Here is a 12,567-nt window from a genome sequence, read left to right on the forward strand (position 1 = left end):
AAATCCAGAGTCCAAAAGACCAAAGCAGAGTCAGAAACAGACTGAAAACACACCAGAAAAGGTCAAAGAACAGGCCAAAACCAAGCCTAAACCATGTCTAAACCAGGCCAAAACTATGTCTAAACCATGTCAAACCAGGCCAAAACTATGTCTAAACTATGTCTAAACCAGGCCAAAACTATGTCTAAAACAGGTCAAAACCAGGCGAAAACTATATCTAAACCAGGCCAAAACTATGTCTAAACCATGTCTAAAAGAGACCTAAACTATGTCTAAATCATGTCTAAACCAGGCCTAAACCAGGCCAAAAGTATATCTAAACCAGGCCAAAACTATGTCTAAACTATGTCTAAACCTTGTCTAAACCAGGCCTAAACTATGTCTAAACCATGTCTAAACCAGGCCTAAACTATGTCTAAACCAGGCCTAAACTATGTCTAAACCATGTCTAAACCAGGCAAAACCAGACCTAAACCAGGCCTAAACTACGTCTAAACCAGGTCAAAACCAGGCCGAAACTATATCTAAACTATGTAAACTATGTCTAATCGATGTCTAAACCATGTCTAAACCAGGCCAAAACTATATCTAAACTATGTCTAAACCATGTCTAAACCAGGTCAAAACCAGGCCAAAACTATGTCTAAATCATGTCTAAACCAGGCCTAAACTATGTCTAAACCATGTCAAAACCAGACCTAAACTATGTCTAAACCATGTCTAAACCAGGCCAAAACCAGACCTAAACCAGGCCTAAACTACGTCTAAACCAGGTCAAAACCAGGCCTAAACTATATCTAAACCAGGCCTAAACTATGTCTAAACCATGTCTAAACTAGGCCTAAACTATATCTAAACTATGTCTAAACCATGTCTAAACCAGGCCTAAACTATGTCTAAACCATGTCTAAACCAGGCCTAAACTATGTCTAAACCAGGTCAAAACCAGGCGTAAACTATATCTAAACTATGTCTAAACCATGTCTAAACCAAGCCAAAACTGTATCTAAACTATGTCTAAACTATGTCTAAACCATGTCTAAACCAGGCCAAAACCAGACCTAAACCAGGCCTAAACTACGACTAAACCAGGTCAAAACCAGGCCTAAACTATGTCTAAACCAGGCCTAAACTATGTATAAACCATGTCTAAACCAGGCCTAAACTATATCTAAACCATCTATAAAACATGTCTCAACCAGGCCAAAACTATATCTAAAGTATGTCTAAACCATGTCAAAACCAGACCTAAACCAGGCCTAAACTATATCTAAACCATGTCTAAACCAGGCCTAAACCATGTCTAAACCATGTCTAAACCAGGCCTAAACTATATCTAAACTGTATCTAAACTATGTCTAAACCATGTCCAAACCAGGTCAAAACCAGGCCAAAACTATATCTAAACCATGTATAAACCAGGCCAAAACTATGTCTAAACCATGTCTAAACCAGGCCAAAACTATGTCTAAACCATGTCTAAACCAGGCCTAAACTATGTCTAAACCAGGCCAAAACCAGGTCCAAACCAGGTCTGAAAAAGCAAGTTAAAACCAGGTCAGAAAACTGTACTGACTGCTGATAAGCGGATGTTCTGTCAGTAAGGAGTTTTGTGTTTAGTTTTCTTTCTATTTATTCTCGAGAAGAAGCTCTAAATTCAGCAGAGGATTACTTTCAAGTCAACCGGTGAAAACTCCTGGAATGAATTAGAAGTCACAGCAGAGTGAACACTGACCTCCATGAAGCGAGAGATGCTCATGATGGCCTGGTCGGTCTCATTGAACACCTCCCTCCAGGTAAGGGCGCCGCTTGCTGGCCGGTCGTCCGCCTTCTTGGACAGGAAGTTGGAGACATCGGCGACGGTCCAGCCAGTGTTGGACAGCTGACTATGGAAGACACTGGCGGTGGCGTTGTTCTTCAAAAGAGTCTGAACAACAGACAGAGCGAGAGTCGAGTGAGGTCTTCCTCGTTCTTAATGACGTGTTTTGTAAGTATAAAAGACGGCATTAAGATTGCAGTGGTGAGGAAGAACATGGCAGGTAGTGGGCGGAGCTTGTTTACCCTGATCAGATCCATCTGCTCGCTGTTCTCCATGTAGTTCCAGACTTTGGGTCTCATTTCCTCCCACATCCCGCCCAGGTCCCTGAATACACCAAGCTCCTGGAAGGTCCGGTTCACCTGGACGCAGCAAAGACAGGTGAACCAAGGTTCACTTTAATGCAGCACAAACAGTCAGACGAGACGCAGTCAGCTGACACAGGTGAGACCAGGGCTGTGTCCGAAATGGCATACTAACGTACTACATACTAACGTACTACATACTCAATGAGTATATACTGTATACTACGTACTATAAGTATGATTAGAATGCCGACCGTTCACACTGTAGTATACTACTACATTTCCCATAATACATTTCAAACCTCCGACGACAAAAACCAGAAGTACGGCTATCAAATATCTCGGCTGAATGCCGGCTTCAGGTCGATTTTACGCTAACAAACAGTCGCATAATTAATGTGGCAATTTCAAGCCGGCACTCCTCATGCAGTTATTAGCCAGATTATGCGAATCGTTTCAGTTGTAGCTGCAGGCTACTGGAGGTAGCTGCTACTTGTTCTGTATGCAAAGCGAGCTGCTGCAACTAGCTGCTCGCATTCAGTAGCACGTTGTGAGGCGTCTGACAAATTTAAAACATTGGTCAGAAAACGCCTATTTCTCAAATCTGTGGGGTGATTAGGATGACTACTTAACCACATAAAATAAAATAAAAATCGCCGCGGTCCGGCCACAGATCCCACGGAGGCTTCCATTTCGGTGGATAGCTCGCAAAGCATTATGGGGCGGTTGAGTATGACTAGTGTGGTCACCGCGCATACTTAAAAATTTTCTGGAAATAGTATACATCCGGGTATTTCTCGCGTACTCAGTCTTTTCATACTATCTAATGTGAACGCACTACATACTTATTTTGACGTCACACTTAGTATGAGTAGTACGTTAGTATGCCATTTCGGACACAGCCCATGTTTTACCAGAACGCAGCACAAACAGACAGGTGACATCACAGCGCCAAAAACAAACTTGTTAACCAAGTGCGACCAATCGGCCGCCTGGGACCTGTGATGTCACAGTGATGTCGTACCTCATGAATGATCCTCTGCGTGGCGGGCGTATGCGGCGTGTACAGGATCTTCCCCATCAGCAGCGGCTTCACCGCCTGCCAGATCATCATGGACATCGGGTTGGAGTCCATGCTCCTCACCAGGCTGTTACAGTACGGAGCTGCAGCACACACACACACACACACACACACACACACACACACACACACACACACACACACAGAGACACACAGACACACAGACAGACAGACACACAGACAGACAGACAGACAGACAGACAATATGAAGGTTATTCCCGGCTGACTATAGATTAAGCTGTTTTCTAGCAGATGTGTTTGAACCTGTCAGCTCATGATCCCTTCAGGTGAATACACTGAATATTATTTAACAAAAAGTCTGTCTTTGAAAGCACCACGAGAATTTAACATTCTGTTCTCCAAAACCTGCCGGCAGGTTTCAAAGACACTCTTTTGAAAAAAAAAATGACAGAAAGAATCAGCAGATTTTTAACTGGTCTGTGGCATTTGGTTCCACCAGGAAATTCAACCAAATCTGAGCTCAGAATATTACATCAAAACCACTGTATTCTGCCTGTGTCTTTAAAGAGTCTCCAAAAATAAAGCAGAAAAAACAAAGCTTCAGAAGTAAAGCTTCACCAGTTTGTTCCTTCACTGAATGCATCTGTTGAGTCTCAGAGTACTGTTCAAAGTGAAAGCCCTCTCTTTGGTTAATGTTTTTATTCAGGAGGGACAAGAGGACACCAATGGACTGACATTCAGTCCAACAGAGGACAGTTAGCTCTACAGCTGCTGTGAACCAGTTATGAACAAGCACCATTCATCTGGGAGAAACCTGTAGAAATGGTGAGAACAAACCAGACAAATGGAAGACAAACGGGAGACAAATACCAGGTACAAACTCTAGAAATACTGGGGACACACTGGGAACAACTGTACAAGCAGTGGGGACAAACTGGTCAAATACTAGAGACAAACCAGACAAACATGTGGACATAATGTGGACAAACTGAACAAATACTGAAAAAAAACTGGGACCAAACTGAAAAAATACTAGTATTTGTCATTTTGTAGTAGGAACAAACTGGAGGTGGTCTGACGTGTCCGCATCACGTCTTAAATATCTACGTCCACCTAATAGAACACCGCAACACGCCAGACCCTGCAGTGGACAGATGAGACAAACGTCCAATCAGAGGACACCCCGAGGACTCACTGGACGAGTTGTCGTAGAGCGCCGCCGGCTCGTCCTCGCTGCTGTTGTGGTTGCCGAACAGAGCCTTGTAGTTGCTGTCTTCATACCAGTTGAGGGACTTGATCTGCAAGCCGCCGCCTTCAGGGTGACCGCACACGATCCGGGACACGGCCTGGTACATGGTGCTGGGCGACGATGTGGCATTCCTCGTTAGGAACACAATCTCGTTCCTCAGGTCCACCCAGCTCTTCATACTGGCCAGCTGTAGGACAGGCACAGAGGACACTGGTCAGACTGGGCAGAACTAAGACACTTCAGTCAAAAAGTCCCCTGTCCACACAAGGAATGATCTCAGAATAGACCTGACCTCTGCTCACACTGAATAACTGCTGACAGGACAGACAGAGCTGTCCTCAGATACTACTGGAGACGATGGAAAGTGTCCTTAAACAGAGACGCTGATGAATCAGCAGCTTACTTTCTGTTCATCGTTGTTCTACAAAATGTCACACCGTTTTTTAGACTCTAAACACCTCTGTATGAAAATCTCATTTCTACAGTGAGGTCCCGTTTGTCTTCTGGGTTCACTCTGTCCTCAGTGTGTCTCCAGGATTCCCAGTCCTTCTATACTCTCACAAACTATTTTGGGCATTTTTCACTTGTGCAAAGATTGAATTTATGAACTATACAAAATAACCAGCAGATTGATGGAAAAATGAATCAGTTTATGATGGTTCTGACTCTAGTTGTTGCAGAGAAGTGAAGCAGCTGTTTCCCTGAGAACCCCTCAGACTCCTGCAGAGCAAAGTAGGTCAGATGTTTGAGTGAACTGTCTGCTGTCCTCAGGACAGAGACACACCATCAGGATTTAAACATGTTTTTACTGTCAGTTGTAAATCTGTTAATTCTTCACTTTTATGATGTAAAGTTTGCGTTCGGCTCGTATGTTCCTGACTCAGCATCTGCACAAACTAAACACAGCACCCAGTCACATGTTTCCACTTTGTGTTTTAAAGAGTGTGATAACCTGCGGCGCAAAAACAACATCTGAGTCAGTGGGACTGAACTTTACTCTGATTATCCAGCTCTGCTCTGCAGCCACGGGCTCCCCAGTTCACTCCCTGTTCAATCCCTGTTCAATCCCAGTTCAATCCCAGTTTCCTCCCAGTTCACTCCCAGTTACAGATATAAAAAAAAAAAAAAAACTGGGGACAAACTGGACATGCACATGAGACCAACTAGGAACATACTGTGGAACCAGTGTGGACAAACTGAAGACATACTGGTGACAGAACAGGGGGGACTATGGAATTACTAGAGGAGTACAGGGGACAAACTGTGGACATAATGGACAAATACTGGGGACATCGCGGGGACATACTGGTTGGCAAACTGTGAACATAATGGGGACAAATTCAAGACAAACTGGGGACAGACAGGAAACAGACTTGGGACAAACTACAGAATCAATCTGCTCTCAGCCTACCCCCATCATTTCCACAGTTTGTCCCCAGTCTGTCCCCAGGCTTAGAACTTGGTAAACATTGCTGGGTGCTGCTGCGACCTCCTGCTAACATCTCCATGAAGACATCTGCAGCGTCTCAGCGTGATGAAGACAGGTGCTGATTTGTTGTTTGTTCAGACTCGAGTGGTTTCTTCTGGACATGCTATGAAGACATTAATATTAAGTCTCTGTTCAGCTGGAAGAAGGTCTGTCTCTGCTGCAGGGACACAAAGACTCAGAGACACCCAGAGGACACATCTGTCCATCATCACATCACTGTGACTCTACCAGAGGACACGTCTGTCCGTCATCACATCACTGTGACTCTACCAGAGGACACGTCTGTCCGTCATCACATCACTGTGACTCTACCAGAGGACACGTCTGTCCGTCATCACATCACTGTGACTCTACCAGAGGACACGTCTGTCCGTCATCACATCACTGTGACTCTACCAGAGGACACGTCTGTCCGTCATCACATCACTGTGACTCTACCAGAGGACACGTCTGTCCGTCATCACATCACTGTGACTCTACCAGAGGACACGTCTGTCCGTCACCACATCACTGTGACTCTACCAGAGGACACGTCTGTCCGTCACCACATCACTGTGACTCTACCAGAGGACACGTCTGTCCGTCACCACATCACTGTGACTCTACCAGAGGACACGTCTGTCCGTCACCACATCACTGTGACTCTACCAGAGGACACGTCTGTCCGTCACCACATCACTGTGACTCTACCAGAGGACACGTCTGTCCGTCACCACATCACTGTGACTCTACCAGAGGACACGTCTGTCCGTCACCACATCACTGTGACTCTACCAGAGGACACGTCTGTCCGTCACCACATCACTGTGACTCTACCAGAGGACACGTCTGTCCGTCACCACATCACTGTGACTCTACCAGAGGACACGTCTGTCCGTCACCACATCACTGTGACTCTACCAGAGGACACGTCTGTCCGTCACCACATCACTGTGACTCTACCAGAGGACACGTCTGTCCGTCACCACATCACTGTGACTCTACCAGAGGACACGTCTGTCCGTCACCACATCACTGTGACTCTACCAGAGGACACGTCTGTCCGTCACCACATCACTGTGACTCTACCAGAGGACACGTCTGTCCGTCACCACATCACTGTGACTCTACCAGAGGACACGTCTGTCCGTCACCACATCACTGTGACTCTACCAGAGGACACGTCTGTCCGTCACCACATCACTGTGACTCTACCAGAGGACACGTCTGTCCGTCACCACATCACTGTGACTCTACCAGAGGACACGTCTGTCCGTCACCACATCACTGTGACTCTACCAGAGGACACGTCTGTCCGTCACCACATCACTGTGACTCTACCAGAGGACACGTCTGTCCGTCACCACATCACTGTGACTCTACCAGAGGACACGTCTGTCCGTCACCACATCACTGTGACTCTACCAGAGGACACGTCTGTCCGTCACCACATCACTGTGACTCTACCAGAGGACACGTCTGTCCGTCATCACATCACTGTGACTCTACCAGAGGACACGTCTGTCCGTCATCACATCACTGTGACTCTACCAGAGGACACGTCTGTCCGTCACCACATCACTGTGACTCTACCAGAGGACACGTCTGTCCGTCACCACATCACTGTGACTCTACCAGAGGACACGTCTGTCCGTCACCACATCACTGTGACTCTACCAGAGGACACGTCTGTCCGTCACCACATCACTGTGACTCTACCAGAGGACACGTCTGTCCGTCACCACATCACTGTGACTCTACCAGAGGACACGTCTGTCCGTCACCACATCACTGTGACTCTACCAGAGGACACGTCTGTCCGTTCATCACATCACTGTGACTCTACCAGAGGACACGTCTGTCCATCTGGGTGTTGACCAGGTTTGTGTTTCTTACCTCGGCTGCCAGCAAACCCAGACTCTCCAGGAGTTTATTGGTTGCCTTGGCAACTTGTTGGACGGCCTCGGGGTCAGACGTAACGTCCCTCTGGAAGACACAAAGAGACGTTTCAGTTTTCAGCTTCAGTTCAGACCACATTCTGGGGTGTCTGATTCATTAGACACTGACATCTAAACAAACTCAGCGTTTATCATTTCATGGGTTTTATTCAATGATTTCAGACTTTTATGCCTCATTTCACAACTTTTATTCCATGTTTTCAGACTTTTGTTCCTCATTGAACATGGTTTTATTGGGAGGGGTTGGACTTTTCTCATATTTTCTGATCTGAGTTTCATGTTCCAAGGCTTTCATTCCACATTCTCTGACTTTTCATTCACTGCTTGGCTTTTAATTCTTCATCTGAAAACCTTTACTGTGTTTTGGACCTTTCGGCCTCATTTTCCAACCTTTAATCCATATTTTCCCGTTTTCATTCCTTGTTCTCTGAATATATTATCACTTTTATTCCCTATCCACTGTGAGTGTTTCCAGTACTTTTATTCCTATTTTTTAGGACATCTATTCCTCATTTTAAACTTTAATTTCATATTTCCAGGCTGTTACTCCCTGTTTTCTGGGTTCTGGACTTGTATTCTGCGGTGTGAGATATATTTTATATTTTCAGACTTTTATTCCATACACTGAGTGTTTGCAGTACTTTAGACACTCAGTCCTCTTTTTAATATTTCTGATCTGTGTTTCACGACTTCAATTCCATGTTCTGAGGTTTCTTTCAGTGCTTTGATTTTTAATTCCTCCTAGTAAGACTTTAATTTCTCACTTGAAACTTTTATTTCACATTTCAGGGTTTTATTCCTTGTTTTTGGAGTTCTATTCCTTTTTCTGGGACCTCTCATATTATCTGACTTTAATTCCATATTTCAGGACATTGTTTCATATCTTAGACCTTTACTCCATCTCCAATGAGTTCTATTTTCAGTTTTTCAACTCGAGTTTCTCTATTTAGGACATTTTTTCATCATTCCATCATCTCCTTTGGTGTTTTTTTTACATTTTATTCATCATTTTGGGATGTAAACCAGATTTGATTCTATATTCCATGCGTTCGTTCAGTGTTTTGTATTTCACACTCTAACACATTTTGTTGGCTTTTTAATGTTAAATTGTTGGTTGAAGTGAAGTCATAACTAAATTATGTCCTGGAATCATTTAAAGAAGTGAGAAAACCTTTCTGGAAACAGACACATTCTCAGTCATGCCTCCCTCTGTCCATTAGGAGTCACTGCTGTTTCTTCTGTTTTTTATTCTAATAATCAGAACTTTGGTGTTCGGCTGATTGTCCTTTAACTTCACATTGAACTGCAGTGCTTTCTCTCTGACTGCAGATTTCTTTCTGTGCTGCTGTGGAGACTCTGTTGCTTTCGGCTTCAGCTGGTCGTCAGCAGCTCGTAGATTTGTGCAGACAAAAGACGTCGAGGCCTCTCTGACGTTCCGCTGCATTGAAGCGTCAAAGCCTTTAAAACTGGTCTCCAGGCTACGAAAACTGAGCCCGTAAAGAGGCGAGGCAGGCCGCCACACGCCTCCTCCCACACAGCCGAGGACACGCCAGCACACCTTTGCTGTGTCACCTGAGCGCCCAGGAGACGCCCTCCGACCTACACTCGCTGCTTTCAGAGCGGTTTACCGTGTAAAAACCTGGGAGGACGGCCTGCAGACACAACTCGGGGCCGAGCCGTCCTCTGAAAAACACTTATTTCTGTCGTAATTCTTCTGAAGCCGAGCGATACACAAAACAGAGTGTATGATGTGTCTGTAAAATGCGACGTTACAAGCCAAAGCAGCGAACACAATGCAGAGGGAGGGAGGTCATCAGGGACAGAGCGAGCGCTGCAGGCTAAAGGCTTTGTGTGGGCTCACGCTGGGAGAAGCTAAAGCTGCTAATGAAACAAACATTTTGGAGCTGAAACCGATCTGAACACAGTAACCTTCTGAAGGAAGACGTGTTACCCTTTAATAAAACATAATTTATCAACCAGGAACGGTAAAAAACAAAAAACAGGGTTTTCAAGTGATTTTCAGCTCTCTGACGGTCCTTAAACCTATCATTAGTTCCATTAGGAAAACAAATCAAATCCCTTTATTCTACAAATCTCTTCTGAAACATCTCCATAAATAAACTATTTGCCTTAAACAGACTCCATAATCTGGTTAGATGAACAATCTGTGGGCGTTTTGTCTCCACATACTACAGATATTTATCTATGTCCATTTTACAGCCTCTACAAATATTTTCTGTCTCATTTTCCTTGTTGCTCTCAGTGATTTCATGTTTCTTGGAGACAGTCTTGCCGTTTTGTAGTCATTTTAGTGTCATTATTTTTGCGTCTCTTTGTGGTCATTTTGTCTCCATATATTATAGATATTTATCTGTTTCCATGTTTCCTCTCCAGATGTTTCCTCTCTACTCTGCTCATCATCAGTAGAAAGATGTTTCACCATGCTGGATGGATCTCCAACAGCTGGCTCCTCTGTTCTCTGTTTCTGATCCATGCTGCATTTATTTGACTGACCCAGTAGGTTTGATTTTATTGTCTGTCTCTGTTGTCGTCTCCTCTCTGCTCTGTGGAAAAACTGCCTTATTACTCCAGCAAGGCGGTGGAGCCTCAGTGGTGTCATGTGACAATCAGAGTCCGTCCGTCCATCAGCAACATCACTCAAAAACAGATGGATTTGGATGAAATTTCTAGGGAAGGTCAGAAATGACACAAGGACCACGTGGCCAAGTGACATGAACAATGAAGTGCTTTTGATGAAATATCATGATTTTAGGCTCACATTTGGTGAATTTACCAGATAGATCCACACATCGCAGATGATACATTCAGGATCATCAGAAAATGAAACATCTGAACAGTTTATTCTGCTTTTACAGGTCATAGCAGATATAAATGGTGTCCTTTCAGAGATATTTACATAAGAACGTGTTTCTAACTGGCCTCGTTTTGGGGGTTTTTGAGAGTTAAAAATATTAAAAGTGTCATTCGCTCTCGTTTTTCAGACGTTAGCAGATGTAAGAGTGATGAGTTTTTACCCAAATGGGTTTGAGGAAGTCCAGGTTGTCCATGAAGTGCTGCTCAGCGTGGTTCAGCCAGGTGGGCGGAGCCCGACAGATGACTTCCTGTACCAGCATCGACACCTGTTGGTCCGAGATGGTCACAAAGTCCTCCAGACGATGCCGGCCACCCTTCTGCAGACACATGTCTCTGAGGTGGACACCAAAACCTTTGAGGAGGACCTGAAACACAAAGCACAGACGGACATCTTCAGGCTTTTATTTCATATTTCCAGAGTTTTATTAATCTTTTGGTACTTTTGTCTCATATTGCTCCACTTCTCTTCCCTTACTGCAGAATATTCTCAATTTACTCCATTTTTTAAGTTGTGGACTTCTACTTTGTCTGATTTTAGTCTCAAATCATCTGAGTTTATTTCATATTTACAGAATGTTATTCCACACATTTCAATACATTTCATTTTTGTTCATTCCTACATATACTCTATATTTTAGGACTCTTGCTTCATGTGTTGTTTTGCATTCCGACACATTTTTCTCACTCCGTATTCATTTTATTCCACACTCTGGAATGTCTGCCTCACATAATCAGCTTCGCTTTCCTCCTGAATGAAATGTGAGGAAAGTTTCCTGGTGTTGCCCTGAAGTGTTCAGACTGAGCGAGTGCAGATCACCTTCTCCAGGTCGATGTCGGCCTCTGTGATGTGCTGGACGCTGTATTCGGGGAAGGAGGCGTTTCTCAGCAGAAAGCTCGACAGAGTCTCATTGTCCCGAAGGAAATGCTTCAACTTGAAGCCTGTGGGAGAAAAGGCAGACAAACAGAGCAGGTCAGAGAAACATGACGCCGACTCCTCCTCCTCCTCCTGTAAATCTTGGCCTTTTCTGCCTAAACCCTGCAGATCTTGGTCCCAACAAAACACAGCGGTACAGCTTTTACAGCAGACTGGCAGACACGTCCCTCAAATGTGAAAAATTGACTTCTGGTTTCAGTTTTCAGTCAGTTTCACTAAAATCTGATCAGAAAGGAGTCAATTACAAACAGAAGAGAGGAGCTGATAAAGGCTCTGTAGGTCTTTCAGGTTATCTGCTCTCTGATTGGTGGAGGAGGAACACCTGCAGACACAACTCTGGGCAGAAAAAACACTTCACATGTTTCGCTGATTTAGACTGAGGTTTACCCAAAAACACTCAAACATCAGGTGAAGACGCTTTGTGTCTCTCTGTGGTCATTTTGCGTTCGTCTGTGGTCCTTTTGTGTCGCTTTCTGGTTTGACGTGTCTGTGGTGTTTTTGCATCTGTCTGTGGTGTTTTTGCGTCCGTCTGTGGTGTTTTTGCGTCCGTCTGTGGTGTTTTTGCGTCCGTCTGTGGTGTTCTGCGTCCGTCTGTGGTGTTCTGCGTCCGTCTGTGGTGTTTTTGCGTCCGTCTGTGGTGTTTTTGCGTCCGTCTGTGGTGTTCTGCGTCCGTCTGTGGTGTTTTTGCGTCCGTCTGTGGTGTTCTGCGTCCGTCTGTGGTGTTTTTGCGTCCGTCTGTGGTGTTTTGCATCCGTCTGTGGTGTTTTGCGTCCGTCTGTGGTGTTCTGCGTCCGTCTGTGGTGTTCTGCGTCCGTCTGTGGTGTTCTGCGTCCGTCTGTGGTGTTTGCGTCCGTCTGTGGTGTTCTGCGTCCGTCTGTGGTGTTTTTGCGTCCGTCTGTGGTGGTTTTGCGTCCGTCTGTG

General features: G+C 44.9%; 1 protein-coding gene across 1 annotated transcript in view; it reads right to left on the reverse strand.

Moving 5' to 3' along the window:
• Positions 1–12,567, reverse strand: part of abca1b (ATP-binding cassette, sub-family A (ABC1), member 1B) — an 84,289-nt gene that overhangs the window by 37,861 nt on the left and 33,861 nt on the right. Inside the window, 7 exon segments of the mRNA XM_051954028.1 lie at positions 1,736–1,927; positions 2,062–2,178; positions 3,146–3,285; positions 4,359–4,599; positions 7,777–7,866; positions 10,874–11,077; positions 11,530–11,651. Of these exon segments, the coding sequence (XP_051809988.1) occupies positions 1,736–1,927; positions 2,062–2,178; positions 3,146–3,285; positions 4,359–4,599; positions 7,777–7,866; positions 10,874–11,077; positions 11,530–11,651 (1,106 nt within the window).

Source organism: Acanthochromis polyacanthus, chromosome 10 (assembly GCF_021347895.1).
Source record: "Acanthochromis polyacanthus isolate Apoly-LR-REF ecotype Palm Island chromosome 10, KAUST_Apoly_ChrSc, whole genome shotgun sequence".
Classification (NCBI taxonomy): Eukaryota; Metazoa; Chordata; class Actinopteri; family Pomacentridae; genus Acanthochromis; species Acanthochromis polyacanthus.